Source organism: Tupaia chinensis, unplaced genomic scaffold (assembly GCF_000334495.1).
Source record: "Tupaia chinensis unplaced genomic scaffold, TupChi_1.0 Scaffold000010_1, whole genome shotgun sequence".
NCBI classification, from domain to species: domain Eukaryota; kingdom Metazoa; phylum Chordata; class Mammalia; order Scandentia; family Tupaiidae; genus Tupaia; species Tupaia belangeri.
In genome coordinates this window covers 2369533-2384529 of record NW_006159440.1, presented here as the reverse complement: position 1 = coordinate 2384529, position 14997 = coordinate 2369533, and the positions used below count along the sequence as shown (strand labels likewise).

The window sequence follows — 14997 nt, the reverse complement described above, 5'->3', positions numbered from 1 at the left end:
TTTCTCCTCTAGGGATCTTGGGATTGCACGCATACACACCCGGCATGAGTTTAAGCCTCCGGGTCCGGGACTCGAAACGCAGTCGGCTACATGGGAGTCCAGCGACATAGCCATTATGCTAACTGCTGGTTCCAGGACTATAATATAAATTTGAATGTTTTGCAAAAATGAAAGCAGCTGTATCCATCTTATGTCTGAACTTGTCTCAGAGAAGAGTTTCTATACTCTCTTCCTTGGGTTGCTCCTCCCAGAACGATTTGAAAACTGTTATCCTAGTTGGAGAAGGAAGGCATGGGAGAGAAACAGTTCTGTCTTTCTGTCATTTCATCATACTTATAAATGTTTTATTTCTCCCTGTTGTGTCTCATAATTGCTGCTAATTTAAAAGATTTATTTATTTATTTTACTAGAGGGTATTTGCTTGTCAGAGAGAGAGAGAAAGAGCAAGAGAGAGAGAGGAAGAAAGAAAGAGTGAGAGGAGAAAGCAACACTCTGCCAACCTTCTTCATCACTCCTTCCTTTCGGGATTTTGGGCATGCATGCTAGGTATCTGGTGTGTTTTTCAGGCTGCTAGGTCTGGGACTCTGTCACAGTTGTGCTATGTGGGATTGGCTGCCTTAACCACCAGACAGTGAAGTTGGCCCCATTTTGTATTTCTTTCTTTTTAAAAAATTGTTTATTTAATTCCATTTGTTGTTATTGTTGTTGTTGTTGTTGTTGTTACTATTATTATTTGGAGAGCTTTTTACTATAGGGCATGTGCACTTACCAGAAAGACAGAGAGAGACAAAATCCCAACCCCCCCCCCCAGGGGGGATGGCCATGCTGCAATCCCTTCTCCTCCATTCTCCTCTTGGGATCTTGGTCACACGTGCAAATGTGCCCGGTGTGACTTTAAGGCACTGCGTCCAGGATCATTCTCCTCTTGGGATCTTGGTCACGTGTGCAAATGTGACCAGTGTGACTTTAAGGCACTGCGTCCAGGATTAGAACCGCAGTCTACTACTCTGTCAAGTCTAGTGACATAGTCATTATGCCAACTGCTGATCCCACATTATTATTTTTTTAATCTGACCAGACAGAGACAGAGAGAGAGAGAAAAGGAAAGTAAGAGAGCGAGCCACCAAGTCTGGGACTCGAACCATGATCGCCCATTTGGGAATCCAGCACCTTTAAACACCATGCCACCTGCCGGCCCCTGCCCACTTTGTATTTCTGAGAAATACCAGTGGAAATAAGTATGTAAATAAATATGTAAATAAAAAATAAATATGTCCTCAACTGCTATTACATGTGGAGTTAATTTTTATTAAAGTTTTGACTTTGTTTCTTTTGTTGACTTTGTAGCATTTGCTTTCTTGCCTCTGATTTGTATTTTGGTTTGTATATTCCTCTTAATAATATCCCTCTTTGTCTTCTTTCACTGCTTTCCTCTCCTGTCTTCTCTTTCCTTTTGTCTCTATCATTTTGTAACTTTCTCAGGAACCCATAATGCCATGCTAAAATTATATCTTACATTGCTGGCCCTGTGCCTTTCCCTGGCAGTGTTATTAGGGAATTTTTGGTCAAGTCACCAAGCCAGTGGGTGCCTTCACTCATCTCAAATATGCCTATTTTCTAACCTCTTCAGGCATATATTCTTCTATAAGTCTTATCTCCAAGAGAGTAAGCAGGTTTCTTCAGTCTCTTTTCACAACAAGTTATTCCCGAACCAGTCTTATTTTCAGCCCTGACTCAGGCTTCCTGTCTCTGATGCATACCGGGAACTTCCATTAACCAATATTCCATAGGAGCCAGAGCCCTGCTTCCTCTGTATGTTCCCAGGCCCTGACTCCACAGACCTCAGCTCCAGTCCTACTCATTCTACTGCATTTTGGTTGCATCTCTCAGGCATGGAGATGCTTATCTTATTTTCCGAGCCTGGCTATGTCTTTTCAATTTTCTTTTTATCTATCTTATCTAAAAATACCATGTAGTTGGAGCAGAAGGAGGCTTTAAAACCTTAACTCATAATGTTATCTTGCCTAGAGTTTTCTTTGCAATTTATTCTTTTCATCTGATACATATTTTTCAATCAGTTATTAAAGGTAGTTCTCTCCTTAATTGAAAATTTTCTCTTGTTTTCTTCTAAATTAGAATCCAGGCTGATAGTCTCTGGATTCTAGATATAACCACCAGTTTAATGTCATGTATATTCTGGAGTCATTTATCACAAGCAAAGAAGTTCTATACCCTCTCTTGAACTACCTGCTGAGTTCCTGTTTTCTTTCAGAGATACTGACTTACAAAACAAAAAGTACAGTCTTGTTAAAGAGTGTTAGTTTCAGCCATTCAAAGTGCTAGTTTTCATCCAATTTTTCCAGGTTTCGTACTGTACTTTATCCCTCCAGCAACCCTAGTAGAATGGACATCTACAATAGAATATTAACACTGTATCGTTACAGGACACACGTGTGTGTGTGTGTGTGTGTGTGTGTGTGTGTGTGTGCATGAGCACACAGTGAGAGAAATGTGTTGTATTAAGAGAAACAGAAAAAGTGAACAGGGAAATGGAGAAAGGAGGGATGTGGAAAGGGAGAAAAGGAGGAAGGAAGAAAATGATGGAGAAAGGGAGTGAAGGGATGGTGTCCTTGTTTTTCAGAGAATAGTAAGTTCTGTAAGTACACATCATTCAAGTTACTCCAAAAATTTACTAGTTATTTACTTGGTAATTTTGACTCTCTTATCTCTAGGCAAGAGCTATTAAGTCTTTCAGGACATTCAGACTTTATGACTGACTATTGAGTGTCTCTACCTCCTCTTCAACTTCCACTCCCTTTCTTTCAGCTGCTTCAATACATTGGCAGCACTTTTGCCCTCTTATATACCATTTTCCAAAGGCTTTTGTGATGAAAGAGGTATCATTCTTAATCCTTGGATCAATAGAGGTTACACATTTCACAAGCCAAATGAACAAAGTAATCAACTTCCCCAAATTACATTCCTTGATAGATCAAAGAGAAACCGGAAACTTTTCATCGATCTTTGCGATATATTCCTCATGAAAGCCTGACATTTGCCCTTCCCTTAAGGTTGTTGTTCTTGCCACATATACTTCTGCAAAGGAATAAGTTTGACTTATATTCCCCTGTTTTTAGTTTTGCTCCTCTTAAAGTTGACAATAAACACTCTTTTGTTAGAAGTAATGAGATAATGGGATTAAGTAGCTGTGTGCTAATTGTTTGCTTACTGAAAAATTTTAATGTGGAAAAAAACAGATAACTTAAAATTTATTCTGCAGTATTCATTTACAAGGCACTCATGGGAAAAGTCTAGATAATTCCAGTCAACCAGATGTATTTCTGTTTCTTCCCTTATTGTATTAATTCCCTGTTGATGTTGACATAGATAGAACTTTGTATTTTGAAAAAAGAATTTTCTTCAAGTTTCCAACTATATGTTTTACAATTTAGAAAACATTTGTATTATCTCTTGATGACTGAGTCAATTGTTATTCAAAAAATGCTCTATGGCTCCTCCAAAATTTTAAAGAATTTTAAGTAAAATAGGAATGTGCATGATATATGACTAAAGGAAGTATTAGACACCACAATATTAAAAAGAAAGGGAAAAAAACCAGCATGTAAGTAACACACAGATCACAAAGCAGAAACATTTAACTAAAATTGTTAGTGAACAGATTATCAGAAAAGTGATCCCAAGGAGATATTATAGATTGGCTTTCTTAGGATACATATTCTAAGACAAAATTAGGGAGTGTTTTGGGATGGAAATCTATAAAAGGAAAGAAAGTATGCTGAAAATAAAGTATGTTTTTGCTCTACATTAGTGCTATTTTCCTGATAAATTTTTGGCTGTTTAATTTGCCAAAGGGTATTAACACTCACTGGAGAGAGACAGAGAGAGTGAGGGAAGGTGAGAAAGCAGCTCCCATGGAATGGTCACACCAAAATCCCCTCTCCTCCATCTCTCCCTTCTTTCAGGATTTTGGACAGAGATGCGTCCCTCCTCCATGTGTTTCTCAAGTCACTGGATCTGGGGACTCTAACCACTCAGTCGGCAATGTGGAATCTAGCTGCCTTAACCACTGTGCCATGGGCTGTCCTTAGTAAATGCTTTTACTTTATTGTTATTTGATAGTCTATGCTATTGAACTTTTATTTCCAAAAGAAGTTTAATTTTGTTTACTAACACATTATTTTTCCAGAAATATGGTTATCAAAAACATTGGCTGTGTATCTCCTAGGTGTTAATAAACATACTTGCTGATGTCTTATACAACTTAGCAGGGGTTTAGTGTAAGATTAAGTTCCAATTAAGAAATATTAATACTCTTTGAACTCTGTACTCCTCAAGGCAAAATATATTTTAGAGTTATGTATAATTGTGTGATTTTTTGTTTAATATCTAATTTACTAAAAAATAAAACTGTCATGAAGGGAAAGGAATTAGATAGTTATATATTTTTTTCTCTAAGATTTTAGCTAGAGAGTTCATGGTAAATTGATCAACTCTCAGCCAATTAGACTTTGACATGAACTAATAAGATCTAATTGACGAATTATGAAGACATTTGCTCAAGAGAAAATGAGCGCATAATTACAACATAAAGAGGTTAAAGAATCAATGTTACCCAGCTGGAAGAATATTAGTTGAAGTCCCAGTGGTATCTCTAAAGGACACTTCATAATATATCTGTGAAATATAGCACTGCCAAGGCCAATTAAGATACATAGAATAATCCATTGTCAATTGTACAAGTTAAGCTTTAGATATTCAGTTTTGCTTCTTGCCTCTGCCTTCTTTAGGTGCTGGAGGATGGTCTCCCTCGGACAGTGACCATTATCAATGGCTTCAGGTGGACTTTGGTAATCGGAAGCAGATCAGCGCCATCGCAACCCAAGGACGATACAGCAGCTCAGACTGGGTGACTCAATACCGAATGCTCTACAGTGACACGGGGAGAAACTGGAAACCTTATCATCAGGATGGGAACATCTGGGTGAGTCAGGGTCAAGAATGCAAAGACCTAGAATTGGGTTGCAAAGATCTAGAAATGGTGGAGGAATCACTGAGCTATCATTGTCAATATTTATATATTAAAATCTCCTACATACTGATTGATCAATCTACCTGTCTGTCTACCCACCCACCCACCTATCTCTGCATTTATCTGTCCTGGTTGGTTGAGGAATGTTTCATCAGGCAGCAGGCTCTGTCCAGTGCTCAGGGCAATGAGTCTCATCTCAATCTGGGCCGTTTAAAGTGTATGATGCCAGGCACACTCACACAAATGAAATCAGAATCATGTAGGTAGAAATTATGATTAATGATGCTGACAACAATTGTCAATTTGAGTAAAACAGTGAAACTGTAAGGAAAATAATTTTTAAAAGTAGGAGCAGTGATATATAATAAGAAAATATATTTTACGTTTTTTATTATGCTGTTTTAAATGTTTATTTCAAGTTTATATACTTCTAAATTCTCAAATGGGAAAATTACATATATTCGAGCAAATATTCACATTTGACTAAAATTTAAGGGATCTATTTTAGTTTGATTATTTAACAAAGTAACATTAACTGAAATCAAACATATTAATATTTAATTAATAAATCAAGAAATAGAGGAAGAGGAAGGAAAAGAGAGCAATAAGTAGGAGGATAACTGGGAGGAGGGGGAGGAAGTAATTCACTACTCAAAATGTACCATTATTAGTATTAGAGTGGTGGGTATTTTCAACCTGATGAGAACTCAGTCATGCAGAATTTATATTTTAAAAGTCCCCAAGTAATTTTTTTGAATAACCAGAGTTTAAGAATTCTAGGTAGCGTAGGTATCATCTCCATAGCAGTAGCTAAAGATAGTAACTATCATGTAAAATGAAGACACAGTCTTGATAATAAAATGTCTTTTTGAATAGTACTATAGATATAAATTCCTTCAAGTCATAATTGTATGATGAGGGTATTTGTATACTAGGATGTATAAGTTACAGACAGCAATTTGTAGGAATTTTTATTTTTAATAGAAAGAATTTATCTTACAATGAAGGTAATTCAGAAGCTCAGGAATAACTTATTGAAAAGTGATTCTCAACACTGGATACACAATGGAATCATCTAGGGAGCTTGAAAACATACAGATGTCTGTATCTCAACTCCAGATACATGGATTTAGTTGTGCACAGTGCAACCTGGACTTTGGGGTTTTCAAAGCTCCCCAGGTGATTCTAATATTCACCCAATTCTAAGATCCTTAAATTTAGGTTGGTTTTCAGTCTGCAGTTAGATTGGATTATAATTTTTTGAGAGATTGCTTGCTATAGGGTGGGTATACTCACTGAAAAGACAGAGACAGAGAGGCATAAAGTGATAATTACCCCCTGAGGGGATGGCCATGTCATTCCCTTCTCCATTCTCCTCTCAAGATTTTGGGCATGTTTTCATACATGCCCAGTATGAGTTTCAAGCCACCATGTCTAGGACTTGAACTGTGGTCAGCCACATGGGAGTCCAACACCTTAACCAGTATGCCACCTACTGTGCCCTATAATTTATTTTATTTTATTTTTATTATGGGAAAAAATACAAGTAGTAGAGTAGAATATTAAAAAAGATCTTTCCTCAGCCAGGAGGTCGAATAGTGGTTGGGGTCCTGGACTCCCACATGGCCAACCATAGTTTGAGTCCTAGACCTGGTGACTTACAAATCATACTGAGTGTGTGTTTGTGCATGCCCAAAATCCCTGGAGTTAAATGGAAGAGAAGTGACTGTGCCATAGCCATCCACTCTGGGAGATTATTTCTCTCTTTCTTTGCACTTGCTCTCTGGTAAGTACGTGTATCTTATGGCAAAAATCTTTGAAAAGAAAGGATCTGTCTTAATGTTTAGCAGAGAGAGAGAGAAGGAGATGGAGCAAGTCATCGATCAACCAAACAGATCAATCAAGACTAAGCAATTAAGGCTTAAACCACAATCTCTTCAAATAACACACTTAATATTTCCCACTCTCTACCCTAAAATCATATTAACATGTTGATACAATTATTCAAAGGGCTGCAGGTCAGACTTCAAACTGCCTCTCACATTTCTTCTTTTGTAAAGTCTTCATCACCAAATTAAGAATGTGTTCAAGGGATTAGCAAGTGGCATGGTGGTTAAGGTTCCAGATCCCACATGGGCGACTCTGTGGTTCAAGTACTGTACTCAGTGACCTAAAGATCACACTGAGCATGTCGCATGCATGTCCAAAGTCTTGAGAGGAGAATGGAGGAGAAGAGATTGTGACATGGCCATCCCCATTCAGGGGTGATTTCTCATTTTCCCTTTGTCTCTCACTGGCAAGCACAAATGTCCTATGGCAAAAGATCTGGAAAAAAAAATGCTAAAATCTTCTATTTTAATGTGCTAATGCAACAATAGAGGTGGCTGCAAAAATGTCATGATACTCAAATTTTAATTTACTTCTCAGATGCTTAACAACTAGGAATAATCTGAGTGAGACTAAATGCATATTCATAAGTTAGGACAACTAAAGAGGGCAGAACTTTCCAGGGTGACTTGGATTCTTTATTTAATATAAAATACCAGTGGTTGAGTCAGAAACACCAGAGTGTTCTGCAATGAAAATATTCCCAATTGTGAAGGTAGTCTGAGTCTACCTACAGGGGTCTCAGCCTTTTCTGATGGAAATAAAAGGTACATTTCTATTGACTTCTACCTTTCTAGTTTTTATTTAGCTTCCTTTCAAATCACATATTTCTCATTAAAAATCCATGTTCTGGGCTGACCTTATAGCACACCAGTTAAGTAATATGCATCAAGAGCTAGATCCCACATAACCAACTGCAAATCCTGGCTCTAGTGACTTGGAAAAACAAAACAAAACAAAACAAAACAAAACACTGGGCATGTGTGCATGCATCCTTGAAGTCCTGCTGGCATGGAGAAACAAAGGGAAAAAAATAAGTGCAATGTGGTCATGCCCCATCATAGGGTGCATTTTCTCTCTTTTCCTTTGTTTCTTTTTTCTCTGGTTCTCACTTGTTTCCCCTGGCAAGTCCATGAGCAATTAAAAATAAAAAAGGAAAAAGAAAAAAAAGAAATAGGCCGTGTGATTTTTTTTTTTGTTCTAGAAGAAACAGTGAACTAATTATGAAACTTAAAAACCCAACCAAATTGGAGACACAATCTACATATTGCAAAATACATTTAAGTTACAATAAGCCTGCAACATAATGATTATATGATTTTAATAAACTATGACAGAAATTTGTTAATTCTTACTAATGCAAAAAATAGTCCATTGCTTTGATGTATTCTAAAAGAGATAAAGTTCATTGCCTTCTAAAAATTCATGAGTACTTTAGAGCTTATGTCTTAACATGTATTAAGTGATTAAAATTTAGCCTTTATAAATCTCAACCAAAATACCTTTTGGGCTTAAATTTATTAAAAATGGTAATTAAATATTAGAATTTATTTTAATCTTTTAGAACTTAACATGATGTATATTGGACTTACATAAAAAAGAATTCTAATATAGATAAAATTGAATGGCTTTTTGATGGAAAGATCTTATAAGATGTAATGTTTGATATCATCTTTTAAAACTTTTTTTTGAGTTTATCCATTATTTTTTTCTGTAAGAGGTGAAGATTGAGAGAGAGAGAGAGATTGAGAGAAAGGTACCCTTAATGGACTCTCCTTGCTGTGTTCTACCACTGGTCTCAGCCAGCCCAGATCACAGGCATGAGTAAGTGCATGGGGAATTCATGGGACATAAATCCTGGACCCTTTCCTTGTGGGAAAGCTGTTCCAGTGCCATACCACTGTCTGGACCCAAGTATGAGGTAATTTTGAAACTGCTTTTCCTTTCCATTCCTATAATGTATGTTACCTGAGAAGAGTGGAAGGTAATATACATTCAATCGCATTAATTTTACTTTTAACAAATATCAATGGTTATTCTTTCTATAATTGTTGGGAAAAAATACACTGTGATTAATTCTATTATAATACTCTTATTAAATGTCCATCTGGATATTCTAGATAACAAAATAAGCAAAGAGCAGGGGAACAAATAGTGGTGCAGCAGTAAAACACAATGGTCTGTGAGGCAATCCCACATAAAAAGGTTCCTGGTTCAAGTATGGAGACCTCCCCAAGTAAGCCAGATACATGCTTGCTCATGCACCAGGGCTGGCTGAAGGATGGGCATGGATTACAGCATTAGACTCTGTTGGGGGTGCTGTATTACTCTTTCTCTTTCTCTGTTACTCATGGAAAAATAAATGAATAAACTTAAAAAAAAGCAAAGGACAGAGACCAAGAGATGGTGAAATGGTTATGTCGCTTCCCATGTAGTCGACATAGTTCAAGTCTCAGACATGTGGTAGCTTAAACCTCACACCTGGCACAAGTGCATGTGTGCCCAAAATCCCAAGAGGAGAATGGCGGAGAAAGGATTGCAGCATGGCCATCCCCCCAGGGGGGTGATTTCCGATTTCTCTTTGTCTCTCCTGTGAGCACACATGCCCTATAGCAAAAATCTCTCTTAAAAATAAATAAAATAAAAAGGCGAACAATAAGGGATACAGGTGAGAATAAGGACAGTTTCACAAAATTTTCAATTAGCAATAATCGTGCCTCAGATAAACCTCATTGGCTATGATCCTGACACTGCACAAAGCTAGTTTCATAAGATTTTAAAGTCATGAAACTTCATAGAATGAGATTGGCTCTCAAAAAAATGGGAATATTTAATATTCAAACATGTGAGTTACTAAATGTGCTTAACTAATCAAATCTTCATTCCCCTTTGACAATACTGAGCATAATAGAATCTTTCATATTTTATTCACAATACCATTTCTTTTTATTTATAATTTCCTTTCCAATGCAAAAGGAAAATGTGTACCAGTTGGTAAAATTGCCAAAAAATTATGGCTTTTACATATCCTACAAACTAATGTGCAAACTCCTCTTGAGGTGTTTTCAGGATTTCTAAGTATAATCTGCTGGAAAGAGAGGAAGAATTCTATACAAGCATTTCTTATCAAAAGTCCATTTAACATCACATTAAATAAGAATTCCAGCAGGTTTTTGCTAGGAGGGTGCATTCATTTTTGCTTGGGAAATTAAATGACTGGTTTTTGAATGCAGATATTTGGAGCTGAATTTGAAGTATTTTTAGTGAATACCTTCTTGACACACAGTTACTAGTTAGCAGTGTAGTAACATACTACACATCTGCCTGTTATATAAACATACTTTTTTCTTTTTCAAAGTTTTTTTTTCTTAATCATGAAAATAAATGCCTAATGATCAGTTGTTTTTAAAAACAGCTTTGATATCATTTGTTAATGGTAAGCAGAATCAGACAGGGACTAGTTACCACTTCATCTATTAGATATAGAATCATGGAGAAGAGAAATGTTTTAGCATCTCTCAATTGCATAGTTCAGGGCCAGCATGTAATGTGGTGATTGAGACTCTGTACTCCCACATGGCTGACCGTGGTTTGAGCATTTACCTGTCATCTTGCTTTCTCACTTTCCCTCTCTGTCTGTCTGTCTCTCTTTCTCTCTCTCTGTTTCTCTCTGGTGAGTGTACATGCCCTGTAGCAAATTAACAAATAATGATAAATAAAATTTAAAATTTTTTTAAAAAATGTAAATAAATTAAATGGTTAGAGTCTTACCAAGAATTTTCTCTTACCAGTATTAAATAGAATATTTGCAAATTTGGTTAAAAATTTAGATATTTGTGTTGCTTATATGACACAAACACACACCACACACACACATACACACATATATATGTATAACTTTTTTTACTTCATTGTTGATAACAGATATAAAACATCAAACATCTGGACTGAAAAGCAGGTTAAGTCATTAAAATGATTTGTTTTTTTGAATATCAAGTTAATAGCTGGACCACATATTCTGTTTTATTTTTAGTAAAATATCCAATTAACCAGTATTTATATAATAGTAGCTCCTAAACATCCTTTTAGAAAAGCCTGTGATTAGTTGTTTGGCAAATGAAAGCCATGATATATAGTCAAAAGGTCTAAATTCAAGTATCTCCATTCATTTACTTGTTTCATAATTTTGGAGATGACTTTATTTCTGGGCCTCAAATTCCTAATCTGAAAAAATAGTCCCTATTGGGAGATATAAGTGAGGATATGTAAGTTTAAAAAAATGATGCAAGCCATACAGATTTAAAAACATGTGTCTGATCTATTGCCAATCTTAGAATCATTCTACAAATCTACTGTGGTCTAAATAGTGAGAATACTCTATAATAATTTTCCAATGTTTTTAGTCCCTCTCTGATCCTGTTTATTTATGCTTACTCTTAATCATGATTGAAAATATCTGACAATATTTCAGATGGAGGAAATGTGACGTAAAGTAGGCAGTAGAATGTGGGGAAATCTCTGGCCTATTTCCTCATTAACAAATGAAGAAGTATTTATAAATACATTAGTAGAGACGCAGTGCAGGCTGAACCACTGAGGCGTGACTGGGAGGCCTAGCTCTGTGCCAAGTGCCATTGCAGTGCTTGTAACAAATTATCTGTTACCATAAAGATGGTCTTGTGTCCAATGAGCCATTTAAGGGGACACTGTTTAAACATGAATGGATTATTCTGTCCTGTCTTTCCAACCATTTGTTATAATGGTTGCACTAATTTTCCAAATCACTTAAAAACCTGTTCCCATAATAAATGTAAAACATAAATGCCTTCAGTTCACAGTTTAATAGTGTACCTAGATTCCCTCAGAAGAATTTAGAATTCCTTTCTACATATGAAACTAAAAATGACAGTCATCTTTGTCACTTTCTTCTCTATCTTCCATCAGATAATTCTCTTTCTACTTGACATAGGACATAAATGTAATTCTTTTCTATGTCAGGGCTGGCCCTATAGCCTAGTGATTAAGGGAGCTAGATCCCACATGACCAGCTCTGTGGTTTGAAACCAAGGCCCAATAGTTGAAAAACATGCCAGGCATGTGTGTGTACCTGCCCGAAGTTCTGACAGGATGGAGAATGGACAAGAAGGGATTGTGGTATGACAATGCCTCATTTTAGAATTCTTTCTCCCTCTCTTTCTCTGTTTCTCATAACACATGTGCCCTCTGGAAAATAAAAAAAAAAAGTAGATGGGGAATACTCTTGCTTGTGTGTGTGTGTGTGTGTGTGTGTGTGTGTGTGTGTATACATTATTGCTGCCATCAGTTATTTAGTAAAAGAACCAGATAAGCATATTCAAAATAACTTCATGGATAGCTTATTGATAAATAAAACATGTCAAAATAACTTGCATTAAACACTTTCTAAAATGATCTTTGCTATAAATGGGGCAAAAATCTTCAAGACTTGTATAGAAGAAAACAATTTTCAAGGTGAGTTTAGAATAAGCTTCTTATTTCTGTGAAATAAATTTTTTGTTTACACCCCTCCTAAGCTGGATGATATTTTAAAAGTCTCATGAATTTTAATAACTTGAGTGGATATTCCAGATCCTTTTGCATATACTGTAATGCTTCCACTGGTGAATTTTGATCACCTTTCTAAATACACATTTGTCTTTTGAGATTCTCATCTTAAGGGGTCATGATTTCTTGTGTCAATTTATGTCATCAACACTCTACACATATGGAACTATTCTAACAGTTATGTGTTTATTTTTTTCTGAAAATTTGAAAAGTAAAAATAAAAATTAAATATAAAAAGTTATTGATATTAATAATATTGCCTGTATTATTGGCATACATTTTTAAATCAAGGGAAATTATATAATTTTTAAGATTATTTTACAGGTAGGGAAATGATAGTATATAACTTCATGGTCTAGTGTGTATTTCATCTCTGAGACAAAATAGAGTATATGGAATCATCGTTCTGATTTTTCAAGTAAATTTGATTGCTTGTCATAATCTCTGAAAGGAGGCTGATCCATTATACTGATATTCTCTGGTACTTTATTTTACATTGGAATCAAATAATGAAGATGCTAATATATATATTTTTCTTATCAGACCAAGGTTGGATTTAGGTAATATAAGGCTGAATGACTTTAAGGAGATGCAAATTTATGTAATGTGTTGATAGATGGATACCTACAAATAATTGGAATAAGGTATGAATTCCCTCATGTAAGATGCTGGTCTCTGCTTTGTTCAAGTCATAACTTACTGGGAGCTGGACTAATACTTGTAGACATACGTGGGGATTTAGAGCATTGTAAACTAGCTTCTTGTGTGGCTGCAGACCCCTTAGAGGCAGTGGAATGAGCAGTTCAGTGATGCGCTCTGGAATCAGCCCACCCAGGCCCACCGTCTTGATTTCAGTCACACACCTGTCTGATTCTGGTCAGATGTTTTAGTCTTTTAGAATTTTCTCAAAGTAAAATGAGGCTAATAATAGTGCTTTCCTCACTTACTGCAATAACTTACTTCAGTGGAGGCTGTGGGTACTAATAACCCATGTGAATAACTTACAGTGGTGCATATTAATTACTCTATTATTAAATTTTATAAAGTTGTGATTTTTCAGATGCTTTAACATATTTATTCCATTGGGCACTTAAAGCAGTTTGTTGCTTTTACTTACCCATTGCTTTTCTCTTACTGTATTTTTATGTGTATTGTATTATAATCTGTGCTTCTCATCCTGAAATAACTGACAACTCATTTTTAAGTATAATTGAGAATGTTGCTTTAATTTATATCGTTCAAATCATGGTTGTGGGACCAGCAGTTAGCGTAATGGCTATGTCGCTGGACTCCCATGTAGTCGACCGCAGTTCGAGTCCCAGACCTGGTGGCTTAAACTCACGCCGGGGCGTGTGCGTGCGTGCCCAAGGTCCCGAGAGGAGAATGGAGGAGAAGGGATTGCGGCATGGCCATCCCCCCGGGGGGTGATTTCTCGCTTTCTATCTCTCTGTCTCTGTCTGTCTGGTGAGCGCACGTGCCCTATAGCAAAAACCTCTCAAAAAATAAAAATAAAAATCACGGTCGTATTAATTGTCACACTGAGTCCTATGCACTGCCATACATATTATGTTTGGATAATTCCTGCAGACACAAGATTTTGATTAAACCCCAGTGAAGCTATGACTATGATGCTTCCATTAGATGTATTATAGTTTAATGAATTCGCTCTAATTAACTTTAGAAATCAAAGAAAATAATCTGCTTTTGTTCATAGTCCTCCTATATTTTGACATCTTAAGCTATTTGAAAATAAGAAAAGCAGACCTTACAGTAGATTTACAAGCATTAGCTAAAATGGTTGGCATTAAGTAGGCATGCAGTAGCTGACATGCAGCTGCAAAGGGGCCACTCTACTCACCTGCTGCTCAGAGTCTGGTCTGTGGTCTCCAGCAGCACCTGGAAGCTTGTCAGAAATGCAGACTCACAGAAGCCCACCCTAAACCGATAGTATCAGCCTCTAGTTTAATCATGTTCACAGGTGACTCCTATAGGCTTAGTGATAGAATGCGTTGCCTTTGATATTTGAAGAGCTCTCATGAGAAAGAAGAATTAGTACTGGCCTTTGTGTCTCTGAACCAGAAGGTAGAATTAGAAGAACTAGAATTCACTGTGTAAATTGCAGACAGATTTATCATGAAAAGAGAATAAGCTTTGATGAATAGGCACTCACTCAGCACCTACCATTTACTGAGGGCTGGAGACAAACACACACACAATTACTGTCCTCTAGGGGTAATGCTAAACATACCAATCTATAAGCACAGTGTAGGACTGTGTGTCCTAATAAATAGAGGCTTGCACAGTTTGTTCTGGGAACACAAAGAAAGATGCTTCATTCAGAGTGGTTGAGGGTCATAGCCAGCAAAGGCGTCTTGAGGAGCTTGGTATTGTTAGCTAAGTAGAAAAGGAGTTGGTCATGCAGAGAAGAGGAGCAGGAAGCCATTCCAGGCAGACGTATCTACAGAAATTGGTACAGG

At 36.5% G+C, this 14997-nt stretch overlaps 1 protein-coding gene and 1 pseudogene across 1 annotated transcript in view; one reads left to right on the top strand and one right to left on the bottom strand.

Annotated features, from left to right (window-relative positions):
- Positions 1-14997, top strand: part of CNTNAP2 (contactin associated protein 2) — a 1579711-nt gene that overhangs the window by 54438 nt on the left and 1510276 nt on the right. The window contains exon 3 of the mRNA XM_006139900.2: positions 4809-5002. Coding sequence (XP_006139962.1) covers positions 4809-5002 — 194 coding nt within the window. The remainder of the gene's footprint in view (positions 1-4808; positions 5003-14997) is intronic.
- LOC114005733 (uncharacterized) lies at positions 9533-9699 on the bottom strand (annotated as a pseudogene).